The sequence below is a fragment of the Megascapheus bottae genome, chromosome 12, assembly GCF_031878675.1.
Source record: "Megascapheus bottae isolate mThoBot1 chromosome 12, mThoBot2.hap1, whole genome shotgun sequence".
Classification (NCBI taxonomy): Eukaryota; Metazoa; Chordata; class Mammalia; order Rodentia; family Geomyidae; genus Megascapheus; species Megascapheus bottae.
The window spans coordinates 15,314,999-15,333,901 of NC_143520.1; the positions used below are offsets into that span (position 1 = coordinate 15,314,999).

At 34.1% G+C, this 18,903-nt stretch overlaps 1 protein-coding gene across 1 annotated transcript in view; it reads left to right on the plus strand.

The window, feature by feature from the left end:
• Nucleotides 1-18,903, plus strand: part of Scn9a (sodium voltage-gated channel alpha subunit 9) — a 135,429-nt gene that overhangs the window by 94,209 nt on the left and 22,317 nt on the right. The window contains exons 15-18 of the mRNA XM_090342710.1: nucleotides 1,002-1,175; nucleotides 1,863-2,219; nucleotides 3,723-4,199; nucleotides 12,514-12,634. Coding sequence (XP_090198836.1) covers nucleotides 1,002-1,175; nucleotides 1,863-2,219; nucleotides 3,723-4,199; nucleotides 12,514-12,634 — 1,129 coding nt within the window. The remainder of the gene's footprint in view (nucleotides 1-1,001; nucleotides 1,176-1,862; nucleotides 2,220-3,722; nucleotides 4,200-12,513; nucleotides 12,635-18,903) is intronic.

Sequence of the window (18,903 nt, forward strand, 5' to 3'; positions counted from 1 at the left end):
CAAGTAGAAAAAAATAAGTGGTCAATGTTTTAACTCTGAGTTTCCATTTTCTTTCCTCCATTTATCTTTGAACATTGACCAAGAAATTTCTTTCTTTTGTCCTTTCTTTTTCTTTCTTTCCTTCCTTTCCTGCTACCTCTCTCATTTCTTTTTTTCTTTCTTTCTTTGTTCTTTTTTGAACTCTTTCTTGCATTCTTTATTTATGTCCTTTTTCTGATATTCGAGTTTTAACTCATCTTGCTTAGCTTATTTATTCAGCTAATTGTCTTCCACATAGATGTTTCTTCTTAAGCTATTGAAGTTACATTCTTTTTTAAAAAATCAACCCATGTGGTTACTGACCTAAACATTTTAATATGAGTGACCTTTTGTCAAATTCTGTGAGTCAGAGTGAACCCAGATGAGCTGTAAGCAAGTTGTTTACTGTTACCTCTTTTCATGAGTGCCACAATAGCAGTTTCATGAATTAATTATGCTTTGGAATGCACTCTGTAATAAAACTTTGGAAGTCAATTCTACCACTGTGCCAGTTACTTTTTTCCCCCTCTTTTGATAAATCTTTAAACAGAGTTGATGTGTTCTTTTTTTTTTTTATTACTAAGAGTAGCCAGACAACAAAAAGAACAAAATTAAAACTGGTTCAAAATTTCAATATTCATACATAATTCCATAATATCTTTCTCTGAAACAATGTGTGTCCAACGTACAATTCTTTTGAAGAGAGATTAATTGCCAAAACCTTTACTTTTTTGGAATTTTAATTTGATCCTCAATGTTATTTGACATTGATGAAAGTTGACAGAACATCTCATGTTTTAACCTTCCAGTTCGTTCATGAGAGTTGCCTATATCTGTTTATATGATTTAGTCAAATATTATCTATTTATATAATATCTAGCCCCCTGTGAGGAACACAGGAAATGCTAAACTGGGGCTATCATTATCATAATTATATTGATTCTATTCCTTTCAATTAAAATAAAAACATATTTCTCATTTAGGTCTTTACTGGAATCTTTGCAGCTGAAATGGTTTTGAAATTAATTGCCATGGATCCTTATGAGTATTTCCAAGTAGGCTGGAATATTTTTGACAGCATAATTGTGACTTTAAGTTTAGTCGAGCTTTTTCTAGCTGATGTGGAAGGATTGTCCGTCCTGAGATCATTCAGACTGGTAAGGAGAAGATAATCTCGACACTGTATTCTATAATAAAAGTGTTGCGGTTATGCATTATTATTATTTAAAACATTGAAGAGGTTGAGTAAAAAGGTAAGGGTATGTCTTAAAAATTAGTCCATTTATTTCCAATGTACTTGAGCAGCTAAAATGTCTACACATATGTTCACTTTATGATCTTAGAGCTAATGTAATACAAATATTGTTACCTAATAGGGCAATAAAATGTTTATTGTAATTTACATAATTTCAGTAATTATATGAAGAGTAAGTTTATGGATATAATAATTCCATCAAAGTATTATGCCCAAAGTAATTTTAATATCAAAAACATGCAATTTCCCCAACTACTCTTTAATTCTAATGTATTCATGACTTCATTAAAGTATCAGAAAATAAAATTAAGATTAAAGTATCAACCCTAAAAGAAATGATCTCTACAACTGCAGTAAGAAGCTTTTATGCAATGTAAAATAAAATTACACACTTCTTTCCTAATAGCTGTTGTAATTACATTGTCGAGAGCATAACAATAATAGGAACCTGATAATTTAAAAAGACAAATGCTTTGAACAAGTTAATAATGACAATGTTGTACCATTCAAAGTCTGTTATAAGCTTACAACAAAAGTCAAGACCAAAAAATGAAATGTTTCATAATGTATAGTTTATGTTTATTTGTAGCTCCGGGTCTTCAAGTTGGCCAAATCATGGCCCACCCTGAACATGCTAATAAAGATCATTGGCAACTCCGTGGGGGCGCTGGGAAACCTCACCCTGGTGTTGGCCATCATCGTCTTCATCTTTGCCGTGGTTGGCATGCAGCTGTTTGGCAAGAGCTACAAAGAGTGCGTGTGCAAGATCAACGAGGACTGCACGCTACCTCGCTGGCACATGAACGACTTCTTCCACTCCTTCCTCATCGTGTTCCGCGTGCTGTGTGGAGAGTGGATAGAAACCATGTGGGACTGCATGGAGGTGGCTGGCCAAGCCATGTGCCTTATTGTTTACATGATGGTCATGGTGATTGGAAACCTCGTGGTAGGTAGAGACCTCCACTGGTTTAAAACTCTGTGTTGAAATTATTCTATAATGTCACATATTACAAAGGAGGACTACCTCCCCTTAGTTGATCTTCTCTGGAAACACTGACACCCCCAGAGTTGTGTTTCACTCATTTCTAAAACCTATCTCAGTCCAATCAAGTTGACAATCCAAGTTCATCATCACAGAGTCCTAAGCCTGTATTTCCAGAAGTGTCTTTACACACAGCTTTAATATGCTTTCTTATACTTTTATCTCTAACAAGTTGTTGTAGAGGTGGCCAGATTAGAGGTAAATCTTTTCTTCTTCATTGTAATTTTGATTTTTTTAAACTATGAAGTACATTGTTCAGGTCATGAAGGGATGTATGTCAAATAGTAATTGTATGATAACTATAGTTGCCTATGCTATATAATCTTTAGATAAAATTAATGCTTTTCACTTTGGTGAACACTCTTTAAGATTCAGAAGTCACATGTATTCTTACTTTAGGGGGATATAACAGAAAATGTTTTTTAAATAGAAGATTTTTTTCAAGGGTAAAAATTGTTCTGAGATATTTTATGACTTTTTCCGTTGCTAAATAGATAGATAATGACTACAACTAATCAGTGTCATTTTATAACCTGGTGTGACTCAATGAGTTAAACCTCTTGTATTCTTTTCTATTCTATCTATCTCTCTATCTATCTATCTAATATCTATCTATCTATCTATCTATCTACCTACCTATCATTTTTGTGCCAGCCTTGGTTCGGTCCCTTCACTTTTTGTTCAATGATAGCCTTCTACCAACAGAGGCTGCAGCTCTGCTTCTGGCCTCCTTTAGTGGGTAACTGGAGAGAGAGCTATAAGGGCTTTTCTACCCAGGCTGGATTCGGATTGTGATCAGCAGTTCTCAGCTTCCTGAATAGTCAGAATTACAGACATGAGCGAAAAGCATGAACTATCTTGTATTCTTTAAAAGAGACAGTGATTTGTAACCTGAAACAATACTTGGACAAAATATTTTGTGATGATAATTCAATAAGTGTTACCCATTCTATTTATTGTAATAAGTGATATTTACCTTTGCAAAAAGTGAGTAGGATTGGCATGAATTATTTCAGTGTTATCAATACTGGTCTGATTTATTTGCTCTATTTGTTTCTCACAAGTAACAAATAGTACTTATAGGTAATTGTTATAACTTCTTGGATTTATTGAAGGAAAGTTGACAAAGGGATTCCTGTTACAAAATAATGTGAGGGACTAGTCTCAATCCCCGTGGTAATTCCTCATGAGTAGAAATTTGCTTTCTCAAGTCATCAGTCCCAACATAAGGAGAAATGTGTGAGAAATTTTCTCTCTTTGCCACTACTCTTGTGCCTTTTTCTATGCAGAAAAGATGCTTTTCATTTATTTTTAATTAATTATTACTATTGTTGAGTAGTTATATTATACAAAAGTGTGCTTATTTTCTTTATCCCATTTTCTCTATCTCATCCCAACCTGCCACAGGTCTTGAATCTGTTTCTGGCATTATTATTGAGTTCATTTAGTTCAGACAATCTTACAGCAATTGAAGAAGACACTGATGCAAATAATCTCCAGATTGCAGTGGCCAGAATTAAAAGGGGAATAAACTATGTAAAACAGACCTTAAGGGAATTTATTCTAAAGGCATTTTCCAAAAAGCCAAAGGTTTCCAAGGAGATAAGACGAGCAGAAAATCTAAATAACAAAAAAGAAAACTATATCTCAAACCGCACACTTGCTGAAATGAGCAAAGATTACCATTTTCACAATGAAAAAGAGAGACTCAGTGGTTATGGAAGCAGTATGGACAAAACCTTAATGGAAGAAAGTGATTATCAATCATTTATTCATAATCCCAGCCTCACAGTCACAGTGCCGATTGCCCCTGGGGAATCTGACTTGGAAAATATGAACACTGAGGAACTTAGCAGTGATTCCGATAGTGACTACAGCAAAGAGGTAAAGCTGCTTTATACATATTGCTGCATATTATTAAGTAGTACGAAATGAATCACAATTGCAACAGTCTGTACCCTCTTCCATTCTAATATGTGTGCATGGATGAAAATTGTTTGTGTATGTGTGAGAAAAGAGAGTGTGTTCACGTGAGTTTACATGACAGCTTCCTGAAGGGATAGCTGGCAAAGTTTTCCTACTGGTTCTCAGCAATTGATTTTGTCTTTTTTAGTTGTATTTGAAAGTATGAGGCATCCTTGAATCTTCACACTTCTCATGTCATTTTGTTATCAGATGCACCATCACCCATACTTTCCTTCCTTAGTGTCTGACTAATCCACCTTTGCTCCTCATCACTATTACCTTTGTATTCTGTCTGTTAAAACATTAAAAGTGGAGCTCCAACTTGTTCCTCTGCCTCTAGTTTCTATCTACTTTACTCCACGTACTAGGTTAATTAAATTCTGATTCAATCCTAATAGTGTCTCTCTTAGAATTATATCTATGGTCCCCAAATCTCTTAAATTATACAGAGTACATAAACCTTTCCATTGAGAACCCTAACCAGTTCTGACCAGTTGTGTCTTCTCATACTCATTTGAGAATTTATGACCCACTAAAACAATTTCCTTCTAGATAATACAAACTTTCAAGGTACATACAGATTTTGTTTGTGATTTCCTTCTATGGCACAATTCCTACATGAACCTGTCAAGGCACAGTCCTCAAAATCTTCCACATGCAAAATTATCTGTACAATAAATTATAGATAATATCAACACAATAAATCATAGCATATATTGAGGGGTTTTTTGCTAGTTCTGGTGCTTGAACTCAGTGCCTGATCACTGTCCTCAAGCTTTCTCAAGGCTAGTGCTCTACCAATTGATCTATGGCACCACTTCTGACTTTTTTTGTGTATGTGGTACCAAGTGAATGCTAGGCAAGCCACACTCATGTCTATATTGACAGTTTTTAGAGCAATGCACAAAGTGTTATGAGGTGTTGAGGTATTCTTCTCTCCATGTGAATGAAATAGAATATCAGTGTATATCTTACACATTTTTATCTCTTCCTAGAGTTATTATTGACTTGCATTTTCTTTTTTTTTGAGAAATTATGGCATGCATCAGATAGTAGTATAAGCTTATTGAGAACCAGAACTTCTTTGAAAGCACTTTCATATTTGCTTTCCACACTTTAACTTGTAAATATTTCTGTATGATTCAATGTGTGTATTTTTATTATTGTTATTTTCCACACAAATTAGTCATAATATTACAGCCTCCTCTGCACTAAATTAAGCACCTTATGATCACAACCTGGTGCATTTTTCTCAAGAATTAGAACTGCTGAGTTAATGATTAGGTTCTTAATTATTCCAAGATTTATCCTGTTCCCCATGGCTTATTGATGATACTGGCATGTGCCTTAGAATCACTATTCAAATCACTAATTGGACATTATATTCTTCATATGACCTATTGCATAATAATAGAAAATATTTTTCCATATGGAATTTCTTCTGCACAAAACCACAGTGTTTTCTTGCAAGCCTGTGTTCTGTTAGAAAAATGTGTTTGCTAGAATTAATTTGTATTGATAGCATTATATCACTATATGAAGAACTGTCAAGTATATTTGTTGCTGTACTAAGTTGCCCTTGTTCAGGTTTCAGTTATTTGAGTGAATTTGTTTTAAAAATTCATGAGTGGGAAGGACCCAGAAACACAAGAAATCAAAGAAAGTATGGATAACTGAGACTGCATAAAACTGCATAGCTTCTGTATGGCAAAGGACATAGCTAGCAAACTAACTAGAAAGTCTACAGAGTGGGAGATCTTCACTAACCATACAATGGATAAAGGCCTCATATCTAAAATATATCAACAGCTAAAAGAATTGTAGCACTCCAAAACTAATCTCCAAAGAAACAACCATCCCATTAAAACATGGGCCAAAGACTTAAAGTAAGTCTTCTCTGAAGAAGAAATAAAAATGGCCTATAGACATGAAGAAATGCTCAACATCTCTGGTCATAAAAGAAATGCAAATCAAAACAACTCTAAGATTCCACCTCACACCAGTTATAATGGCCAGCATCAAGAAATCTGATAACAACAGATGGTGGAGGGGATGTGGACAGGAGGGATAGCTACTACACTGTTAGTGGGAGTGCAAACTCGTTCAACCACTATGGACAGCAGTATGGCAGTTCCTCAAAAGACTAAACATAGAACTCCCCTTTGACCCAGCAATAAAACGACTTGGCATTTACCCACTTGTCCAGAAACAAGGACAGACTAAATCCACTAGCACAACGATGTTCATTGCAGCACTATTTACCATAGCAAAGATATGGAACCAACCCAGATGGCCAGATCAATAAGATGTGGTATTTATACACAATGGAATTCTATGCTGCTGTCAGAAAGAACAACATCCCCCATTTGTAAGGAAATGGAAAGACAGAAAAAATCACATTAAGTGAAGTAAGCCAAACTCAAAAGAACATAGGCTCAATGGTTTCACTCATTTGTCATAATCAGTAGAAACCTTGGGCTCTCCTAGCAGAGATTTGCAATAGAGAAAAACCTAGACACATAAGGCCATATAATACGACGCTAAATGAAAGGATCTCTTGCATATAGAAACAAAACCGTATGATGAGTGATTGCTGTCCTTAATGTACTATGTTATCTCTCATCTCTTTTGCTGTCCCTTGGTTATCTCATATTCTTACAGTATTTCACCTTGTTATATGATATATTTTATATATGTTTATTTGGTATTTTGAAATAGGATAGGGAAGGGGGAAAACAAGATGAGGGGCAGGGGTGGGGGTGGGAAATGAGGACCAAGACATGAGAAAAGTTATCAATATTTGTGAAGTAATGCACCTTCTATCTGGTGAATGTAATGTAACCCTTCTATTAATTATAATAAAAATATATGAAAAAAAAGAATTTATGAGTGGGGTCGGGTGTTTGGCCTAGTGGTAGAGTTAGAGTGCTTGCTTAGCATGCATAAAGGCCCAGATTTGATTTCTTAGTACCACAGACATAGAAAAAGCTGGAAATGGTGTTATGACTCAAATGGTAATGCTCTAGTCTTGAGAAAGCCCAAGGACAGTGCTCAGCCACTGAGTTCAAGGAAAAATAAATAATAAAACTAAATATTATATAAAAGCAGAATGCACAAGCAATTCTAATATGTACAAATTTTATTTCTTACTACATTATTTTGGCAATAAAATAGGAATCTGAACATTGAACATAAGGAAAATCGCTATATTGTATATCTTTACAGAATATTCTGCTTGTTGTATTCAAGAAGTTCATAGACTAGCAGTCCACAGGCATTTCTGTACCAGATTCTATTGATTTTCTACTTTTTCAGGCATCTCATATACCCATAGATAACTCATATAATATATGCCCATTTTAGAAAATGCCCAATTCCCAAATCCCTAGAGGTTTAGAATCAAATAACTTACACTTAAAACAAATGCACAAATAGTGACAAAAAGAAAAAAAAAATTCTAGAGCAGAACAATAAACTGAGAATCTGTTTTAGGTAGAATGCACATGAAATGAGGTGGTGCTAGAGCTAGACCTAATGTGTGGAGGTAAGCAGATGCAGTACAGAAAGAACTCTCAAATGGGGCAGCAGCATTCATACTGATGACCTGATTCATCCATTCATTTATCCACCCATTCATATAATCAGTGTTTCCATTGAATTCCATCATGTTTGAAAAGACCTAAATCTCCTAACTCATTGAGAAATGGATTTGTTGACTAAATTTTAAAACTTCCTCAAGTATATAATGATGAAGACTAAATTTATATCCTTTTAGTGTAATACCAGTGTTAACTAGATTGTTATCAGATCTATAATTGTGTGTGTGTGTGTGTGTGTGTGTGTGTGTGTGTGTGTGTGTTTATCCCAGTCATGGGGCTTGAACTCAGGATGTGAGTGCCATCAATGAGCTTCTGTGCTCCTGTCAAATGCTTCCACACTGGACATCCAGATGTGTTTTTCTGAGAGAAGCAGTTGCTCCATCAAAAGAGCATTTAAAAACTCAGTTATGTGGAACTTAGAAAATATAATTGGTTTTCCCAGAAGTATAACCGATGAAAGACTGAGATCTTAATGGGTGTGGCTCAAAGAAAAGAGCACAACTCCTGAGTTCAATCCACATTAACATGGAAAGAATAGAAGTAGGTAAATATGTATATATATACATATACATACATGTGTATATATATATATATATTTGTTGTTTTTAATCTGGAAGTGTTGTTTTCCTGAAATGTTGTTTGGAATATCATAGTTAGCTATACTTCTTAATTAAAAGTAACCCAACAAAGTCTAATTTTAAAATACCTTTGTTCAAATTACACACTCTTTCATCCTACTTGTCTGGTTAGTCCCGTTTTGGAATGTTGCTTGTATTGAAAAGCAAGGAGCATATAAAAGATTGCATGAGAATGTTATAATATATAAATTCATCTAATGAAGATAATTATATAAGTGGTTTTGTTATTTTTAAGTCTATATTGAATAATATTTAATCTATTCCTTTGTTTCAAAGCTATTAGCATTGTATTTGTAGTATGCATGCATTTGCAGATAAGTAATTTCTACTAACAAGTACATGACATTAACATTTTCAATTTCAGTTGACCGAGCTGTTTCATCATGCTGCTTTTCAGGACCTAACTTCACTTCCCACAGGGGTAAAATCAAAGTGGATCATTCAAGAATGCAACTCTGTGCTTTAACCAAGCAGAGACATAAGTGACCACTTGTACACAGGTTACCTAAAAAAATCATATGTATATGATATTTTTTCAGTGTCTTGCATGTTCAGCTAAAAAATCTTTTTGCCTGACCCATTGCAAGAAAGTATAAACAACAAAATTGTTCTATAGGTGAATTGACATCATGGCATGTCACTGGGGCAGCTCCATCATTTTTGTGACTCTTGACTCTTGGTTTCCAGTGCATGACCTATGGGTTTTTACTGGATGGATTATAAAAGTAAGATACGATAACAAAGCCAAAGAAGCATGTTTAATTTTAAAATTCTCTACCAACTTGAAATTGAGTGTGTTAAAACTCAGTTGAAAACAAATTTTCTGTGAGAAAATATTTCAGTTGTAAACAAAATCTCATTTCAGGTAAGGATTATTATGCTTTTAGTCTTGTATTTAAAGACAAAGAAATTCAGTCAATCTATAGTTGGTACTTTCTGAGTACCATCCAAGAGGCTTGGTGGCAGAGCTTAGAAACTCAACTTTGAAATCTAAAGTTTATTTAAATTATTTAAGCATAGTGATTTCTAGGTCTTTATTTCTTTAAATTAGTTCCGTATTTCACATTTTATACTATTTTTATATATGTTACTTCAACTAATACTTAATGGGCTCTGCCTATGGGTGATAAGCACTTGAGATACTTCATTTGATTTTAGAAGCAAAATTACTGACATGAATAAGTTTTTGACTGCACATACATTCAGAGTTGCCTTTTGAAGCTTGATGCAAATAGAACATATTGCAAAGTGTCAAGCTGAGTGTTGGTGGCTCATGTCTATAATTCTAGCTTATTCCTGAGGCTGTCGTAATCAGCCTGAACATAAAAGTCAGTGAGACTCTTAACTGCAGTTAACCAGCAAAAAGCCTGAAGTGGACATGTGGCTCAATTGGTAGAGTTCCTGCCTGGAGCTTAAAAAAAAAGCCCAAGTGAGAGACTGAGGTGCTGAGTTATTGCTCCGTTACCAGCACAAACACACAAGTAATTAATCTGTAAGCTAAAAAACCACTCTGATAAATAAAAAACAATAAGTTGCTTATGTAATATTTCTAAAGAATAGATTATGCTGTTAGATATACAGTGGTACTTTAATATTAGTATATCTCATTGAATAATTGAACTCAAATAGAGGGAAAAAATCATGTCAAAAATCTTGCCTTTTTTATAATCCAATTCATATTTTGAATTTCCCTGTCATTGTTGAAATGTTGGTTTTCTTTGTTTTCTGTTGTGTATTGAGGAAAGTGAAACTTTTAAAATCTACATCACTATACAATGAAAAAGAAATGAAGGTCAAATTAAAGCTGCACTTAAGTAAGAGACATAATCTCTACTTCAAATTGGTAGTGACAGGAAATATCTTTGAAGAAAAATGTTTTACAGAGTATCACATTTCCCTCATCTAGAGCCTCAATAAAGATTTACATATGTGTTATAGAATCATGAAAGAACAGGTAAAAGCATATAACACGTGAGAAAAATCTCTCGGACACATACCAGCACACACACTTACATACATATATATGTTGCTACTTATAAATTAAAATGTCCACCAAACTATTGTTAAAATAGTCTGGGTACATTTTACAAAGTGAAAGTTGTCTTTAGAGGATAAGTTGCAAGAGATATGTTTCATCTAGTGGATTCTTAGTGTTAGCGATCCATATTTGAACATCTCATAATTTTTATAGTCATTGGAATTTGTCCATTCTTGCCTTTCTTTGTTGTAGCAGTAGTTGGGGAAATGATTCAAATGTGAAACTTGTGTGATGTGTGCTTCTCTTGATGGTTTGTTTTTAAATTGAGAAAAAAATTAACAAGCTATATCAATTCTATCCGTAACTCAACCCAACAGAAATAATTAATCTACACCTTTAAGAGGATATTCATAGTTGCCTGCCCAATTGATTTTAAAAAACAACAGACTTCACGGATACTATTGATTGTGTAGTATTCTTTTTTCTTTTCTTTTTTTTTTCCTTTTTTTCTTCTTTTTTTTTTTTGTTAGTCATGGGGCTTGGACTCTGGGCCTGGGCATTGTCCCTGAGCTCCTCAGCTCAAGGTTACCACCCTACCACTGGACCTGCGCATTGTCCCTTGAGCCACAGCACCACTTGATAATTCCTAGTAGTTAATTGGAGATAAGAGTATCAAGGTCTTTAATGCTCAGGCTGGCTTTGAACCACGATCCTCAGATCTCAGCTTCCTGAGTAGCTAGGAGTACTGGCATGAGCCACCATATCCAGCTGCATATGTATATTTTCAATACCACTTTTACTGATGTTTTATGCTGTGTGATAGTAACGTCAGATACTTTTATACAACAAGCATAAAGGATATTTCAAAATTCTAAACATTAATTCTTTTATTGAGTCTAAGAAGTAACTATATAGAGAATGAAGAATTGATTTAAATAAAGTTAGAAAGTTTATTTTAGCCCTTTCATTTGTTTTAACTGTTAGACAACATTAAACTAAAAATTTTAGTAAAGAAGCATGCATTATATTAATCAGTAGATTTTTGTATTCACCTGTCATTTAGCAAATAAGAAGGAAAAGTGAACTTCAAAACTGATATACTGCTGTAACATTTTGTAAAAAGTATTAGGAAACTTTGACAAGAATTTTACTACAATTACTGTATGTATTTTCTCTAAACATTTTTGTGTTTGTGTGTGTGTGTGTGCGTGTGTGTGTATATGTGTATGTGTGTGTGTGTATGTACGTGTGCAGACATAATGTTTGGTCATAGGGTTGGGAGGGGAAATTTCTTTGTGTTATGATCAGTTGTATGATCATAATAACAGTGAATTCATTGCTTTCATGTGTAAGTCTGTCATATTTAATTTCTTTGACTCTTTGTTGCAGAGTTTGCATGTGGTATTCCTTTTAATAGCCACTATCTTGACAATGGAAAGAATACTTTATGGTACTTCCTATTGTATTAGAACATTGTAAACTAAAATGGGTGGTGTTGAAATGGCCTTGCACATTATGATTCCAATATTTGATTATCATGATCTTGTTTAAAGACCTTCTCTCTCTATCATCCTGTTAGATATTCCAAAATCCAAAACATAATAGAAGTATATACATATATTAATCTTGTGTATTTATGAGCTGTTTCTGCCACTACGAGGTCTGACTTTCAGTGATTCAGATTTAGCACAAGAGCACACGTGCTAAACAAGAGATAATGAAATGTGATGAATATTTTCCAAAATTTTACTTGACATTAAAAATTTACTGTGCCAATTTGTCCAAATACTTGTTAGTAACTTGAAAATATTTTTTTCAGGATGTATAGATAGAAGGATCAAACAGAGATCTACTGAAAGCTCCCTGAACCTCAACATGTTTATACATTTTTCTGACCATCATGCTGCTAAACTTTATTCATAACACTTTGCATGAGTGATTGTTAAGTGAAACTTGAATGTAGGACTTGAATGAACCCTAAATGATTTGTTTGGTGGGGGTGGTGATTTACTTTGCAGAGACGGAACCGATCAAGCTCTTCTGAGTGCAGCACAGTTGATAACCCTCTGCCAGGAGAAGGAGAAGAAGCAGAGGCTGAACCTGTGAATTCTGATGAACCAGAAGCCTGTTTTACAGAGGGTAGGAGAAAACCTGAAACACAATTTTATTAATGTTTTGGTTTAGTGTGTAATATTAAACAGTAGTTATTTATAAAAAAGTAAATAGGCCCTTTCATGGTGACTTTGCTAAAGGTCTGTGAGAACAGACATAATCCTGGATCAGCTAATCCTGGATCTCAGTCTCTGTCTCTCTGTCTTCTGTGTGTTTCAGTTTTCACATTTAAAATGGGGATATTTGTATCATGGAAATGTTGATGGGATCAAATGAAATAATTACGAATTAACACCCCTTTTTGTTTTCCCTTCCTTTTAAAAATTTTTTAATAATCTAATACAGGTCACTAGCATTGATGTCAATATCTTATGATGTGCTTATTAACTTACTTTTAACATAATTAGTTTTATAGAAATCATTGACTAGATGTTTGGATTCTAAAATTTTTCTCAAGAGATCTTCTGCATTAAGCAAAGTGACAAAAATGAAATCTATAGATTTCAATGACTGAATATATTTCCACTAAATTTGCATTTTATTCATTATATGTGAGAAGGAAATTATTTTTGTATCATCAATATAATTTTGTGTTTACTGAAGTTATTTCCATAAGCCAACTCTGTATAGTTTGCTTTAGGAGTTTTCATTTATAAGTATTTAAGAAGTTCATCCAATTTTTGTGACATGTTTCTCAAAAAACCAATTGACAGCCTTGTGAAATTGAGTTTTTACAAATTCCATCAAGATTTCCTTCAAGATTTGTCCATTTTATGAATGATCCTTGATTAACAGTTTTGTATAACTAGAAAATTACATGGAATAATCAATGAATTTAGAGTTCCAAACCAAAACAGTTCTAGGAAAATAAAACATTCTCTAAAGTACTATGCAATTTCCAAGTGTAGGAGTTTTCTTGTTTAGAACTATGCAAATGTAACTGTGTGTGTGTGTGTGTGTGTGTGTGTGTGTGTGTGTGTGTGTGTGAGAGAGAGAGAGAGGGGGGGAGAGAGAGAGAGAGAGAGAGAGAGAGAGAGAGAGAGAGAGAGAGAGAGAGAGAGAGAGAGAGAGAGAGAGAGAGAGAGAGCGCTAGTCTTGTGCTTTATTTAATTCAGGACACTGTCCCTAATGTTTTATGCTCAAGAATAGTGCTGTACATCTTGAGCTACAACTCCATTTCAGCATTTTGGTAGTTAACTGGAGATAAGAGATTCACAAATTTTCTTGCCCAGTCTGACTTTGAGCCAAAATCCTAAGGTAATTTTTAATTCTATAAAACATCATTGAAGATACTTCTAAAAGGATTCATAATTTTAAATTGCATTCAGTATAGATAATTTTTATGTAAATATTTTCAAGGAAATCTTGGCTTGGACCAATGATTAATAGAGCATAATCAAATCACATTATGTTAAAACATTGATTGAAAGAGCATAATGGAGTCATCTCTCTTTGGTGTGCTGGATTAACAAGCTCAAGCTGATAAATACAACAGAGAAAACAATTTGATCCGCCTTTGAACCTCTTATTCACCTATTCATTTCTCCCTCTAGTAAACCAATAATTATTAGCACTTATTTTTGCCAGTCCTGGGACTTGAACTTAGGGCCTGAGCACTCTCCTTGGGCTTTCTCAAGGCTAGAACTCTACCACTTGAGCCACTGCACCACTTCTGGCCTTTTTTATGTATGGGGTATGGAGGAATGGAACCTGGGTCTTCCTGAATGCTAGGCAAGCACTCTACCACTATATATACACCTATGTATGTATGTATATATATATATATATATATATATCACATTTTCTTGATCCTTATTTGCTCATTGTGGAGCATCTGGGCTAATTCTGGATCTTGGCTATGGTAAAATAATACTACAGTGAACATTGTTGTACTAGTGGCTTTACCATCAACCTTGTTAATGCACTATTGTATAAATGCCTAGGAATGGGATTTCTCTAGTTTAGTTTAGTATTTTGATGAACCTTCATACTACTTTCCAGAGACTGAAAAATTTTACATTCCCACCAATTACATAATAGAGTTTGTTTATGCCCTCCTCATCTTGCCATTCTAACTAGGGTGAGGTAGAATCTCTGTTGTTTTGATGGACATTTCCTTTATGGCCAGAGATGTTGAACATTTGTTCATGTGTCAGTTGGTTATTTACACATCCTCTGAATAGTCTCATTTTTAAGTTATTAATGAATTTATTAATAGGGTCATTGTCTCTTCAAGGGTTTATGTAACTCTACCAGATTCTAATAGATTCTACATTGTACTATACTTCGGTTATAAAATTAGTGAATGCTATAATTAGAATGTGAGTTAGAGAAGAAAAACATCTCTTCCTTCAAATAATTCATTTTCTGTTAATTTGGTGGGTAGAGACAAAACTCATCTCTCAAAAACTGGCCTAAATTCACTAACTTCCTGTAAATAATTCTGACTCACATAATAGAATAACCAGTTTTTATTCCCATCTTTGTTTTAATTTCTTTGGAGAAAATGTGAATAGACTAAATTGTCTTAGAGACAATTTAAAGTGTCTGCTGACACTTTAAAGAAACTGGAAATGCTGATTTTCCTAATCTAGTTTTCAATAATTATACTGGCCATAAAGTTATCATTTTAAGAATGACTAGTCTGCTTTTGAATAGGGCAATAGATTCTTTTTTACTTGAGATCATTGGATTCACATGATGCAATCCAGTGTAGACAGTATGTAATGAGCACAGATTAATGAAGCCACGGAAAAGACATAGCATTCACCCAATAGAGCTTGTTAGAATGTTTAAGAGATTCTCTGTTATGTTTGCATGTAATTAAAAGTCCTTTCAAAGAGAAAGTGTGATAATATTGCTAACTAGCTATGTTGGAAGTTTCGGGGGTTTGCCTTTGCACAAATACCAGACTGGTGACTGAGTACAGCAGCCTTAAACAAGAGTGAGAAAGTCTCTGAGGTCTGATAAGCTCTGAGAGTAATAATTTTGAAGCTTCATCTCAGATAAGAAGTGTACTTACATTCATAATTGGAATTTTTAGTGTTTTGTTCTTTCTTCAACTGAAACTAATCATTTTCATCAATTTTAGGACTGACAAGTACCCAAAAAATTTGTGATGAAATAAGTGACTGTTATAAAAAGTTTTTTCAACCAGAGCAATGTTATTTGTAAGTTTAATATAAACTCTAAAGTCTCAAAAATTGAGAATTTGTAAAAAGAATTCCATCTCAAAAATTTTCAATATATATAGTATTTTTGACATAAAAAGATGACCTAGGAGTTAATGTTTAACTCTACTTTTCACTATATTTTCACATTAGATTATCAAATGATTTCTTAGTATGTATGCTACAAAATAGTTATTTTCATTATAATGACGATAGCTTTTAGAGGGCTTGAGAAGGTTGTTTCCTTATCATTGCACAGATTATTCACCTTTTTCTTTCCATGTAATATTTCTCATTCTATAAAATACTAAGATTCACAAAAAATGGGACTTCTCAGAGTATGACAATAGCTAAATGACAAGAAATACATTTCTCTAGTGACTGAGATTTTTTTGGGGGGATGAATATTGTGGAGTTTGTGGGGCTTGAACTCAGGGCCTGGTTGCTGTCACTGAGTCTCTTTGTGTTCATGGCTAGCACTCTACAACTTGAGCCACAGAACCACTTCTGGCCTTCTCTGTGTGGTTTATTGAAGATAAGAGTCTCATGGAATTTTCTGCCTAGGCTGGCTTTGAACCATGATCCTCAGATCTCAGCCTCCTGAATAGCTAGGATTACAAGTGAGAGCCACCAGTACCCTGCTAAATTTGTTATTTTTTAAGTACCTAAAATTAAAACCTTAAATGTAGGTGTCAAAAATTCTTTTTTTCTTTCTTTTTTTTTTTTTTTGCCAGTCCTGGGCTTGAGCTCAGGGCCTGAGCACTGTCCTTGGACTTTTTCAAGGCTAGAGCTCTACCACTTGAGCCTCAGCACCACTTCTGGCTTTTTTCTATGTATGTGGTACCGAGGAATCGAACCCGGGTCTTCATGCATGCTAGGCAAGCACTTTAACCACTAGGCCAAACTCCCGGCCCAATTCTTTTTTTCTTATTCTTCTAAATATTTCATACTTTAAGAGGAATATCTCATTCAAAAGTTTGTAAAAGAAACTGTTACAGTAAAACTTTTTCAATTATTCCTATTATTCAAAGTACTTTAAGTTGTTTATTTTTACTCAGCTAAACATTTTAAAGTAATTTTAACAATGCCTTCTCCAAGAAAACATTATTCACGAATACATTGTTTTATTATGAATTGTGTTGATATTTACAATGTGGGACATTTTACCTGTAATAATATTCTATCTAACATTCATTATGTATGCATATTTTGTGTATGTTAGTGGGTCATATACAATGCTTTTATTCAGTTTAGCCAAGATGTTTATTTATAAACAACTTGTCATTGTAATTGATAACAGATGTATTTTTTTATTATTTTTTCTTTCTTTTTTTTTTACTTACTTTTTTTTTTGCCAGTCCTGGGCTTGAGCTCAGGGCCGGGGCACTGTCCTTGACTTTCTCAAGACTAGAGCTCTACCACTTGAGCCTCAGCACCACTTCCGGCTTTTTTCTATATATGTTGTATTGAGGAATCAAACTCGGGTCTTTGTGCATGTTACACAAGCACTCTACCACTAGGCCAAACTCCTGGCCCAGATGTATTTTTTATATGAAGGATTGTTAGTACTTTCACTTAGATTAGTCAGCAAAATGACAGAAAAGCAAAGAAACTACTTATCAGTGTGTTTCTGATAATCAGATAATCACATAAAGTTTGATTAACTGAAGAACACTTTTTCAATTATTTATGCATTTTCAAAAGCATTTCCAACATAACATCCTTTTGTTATTCCTCTGTTTATTTACATTTTTTCATCACTTTTTATATGAGCCTTTTAAAAAGTCAAGAAGCTGGGTTGTGTAGTATTCAGATATTTTCAGGTTATAAAGTTATCATCATGACTGAGTTCATACCACTGCTATGACTTTGCTGAGTACAGCGTTAAGAAGCAATGCATGCTAGACAGTGTGATGTGTTTTCTCAATCCAAACAGACAAGACATAATGAAACCAGGATAATAATCGAAATGGGGCAATTTTAGCATATTTTACCTTTACAAAGCCACTACTGAAATCTATTTACATTTACATAGTTTAATTTCTAGTAATGGCCCCATTTAACAAGAGACTAGCAGATGTTTCTAACAATTGAATTGTGAGATGATGTTGTTATTTCAAAGTCTCCAATATTTGACTCCTTACACTAAATCTTTTATTTCCATGACCACAAAAGAAACAAACAAACAAAAACCTGTCCTGACTTTAGCAGGCCCATATATATTCTTCTGAACTGTTATCAATAAACAAGGTAGCTTAGGTTGACTTCCCCCATTCCCAAAATGTTCCCCTCATATTTATCAGTTGTCTTTGACAGTTACCATCATTTGTCCATCTCCTTGCCCAAATCAAAAGTGAATTCTCTGAAAAGAAACCACCTGCAGAGCTATGAAGATAGAATACATAAATACATGTTTGATGAGTAAATGAATGGATAATAACAAAACTTTGAAAAATAAAAACAGTCCTTAATTCTTTTAGCAATAGAAATCCCAAGTCAGATTTTTAAAATTTATAATGCTAAAAAATAATTTTAGCAGTGTGGCCTAGGGGTAGAGTGCTTGTCTAGAATGCACAAAGCCCTGAGTTTGATTCCTAGTACCACATGCATAGAAAAGACTGGAAGGGGTGCTGTGGCTCAAGTGTTAGAATGTCAGCCTTGAGAAAGGTCAGGGACAGTGCCCACATCCTGAGTTCAAGCTCCAAGACTCGCAAAAAAATTAATAATAATTTGTTGACCCAGATACCAGTGGCTCATACCTATAATCCTTACAAGGCTGAGATCTGAGGATGGCAGTTCAAAAATAGTCTGGGCAGGAAAGTCCATGAAATGATCTCTAATAAATTACTCAGAAAAAGCTGGAAGTGGTGCTGTGACTCAGGTGGTCAAGAGGTACCCTCGAGCACAGCAGGGATAGCACCCAGCCTCTGAGTTCAGGCCCAACAATAAGTTTTTTTAAAAAAATTAAAATAATTTTGTTTACATCATTTAATAAAGATGTTTCTTTTAAACTTAATTTTAGGACTTTATATTACTTTCCACAATGTTTCTAAAAACTATTAGCAGAAAAATGGAAGCATCTTAGATTATACTATCAAATAAGCACTTCAAATACATTTTCCCGTA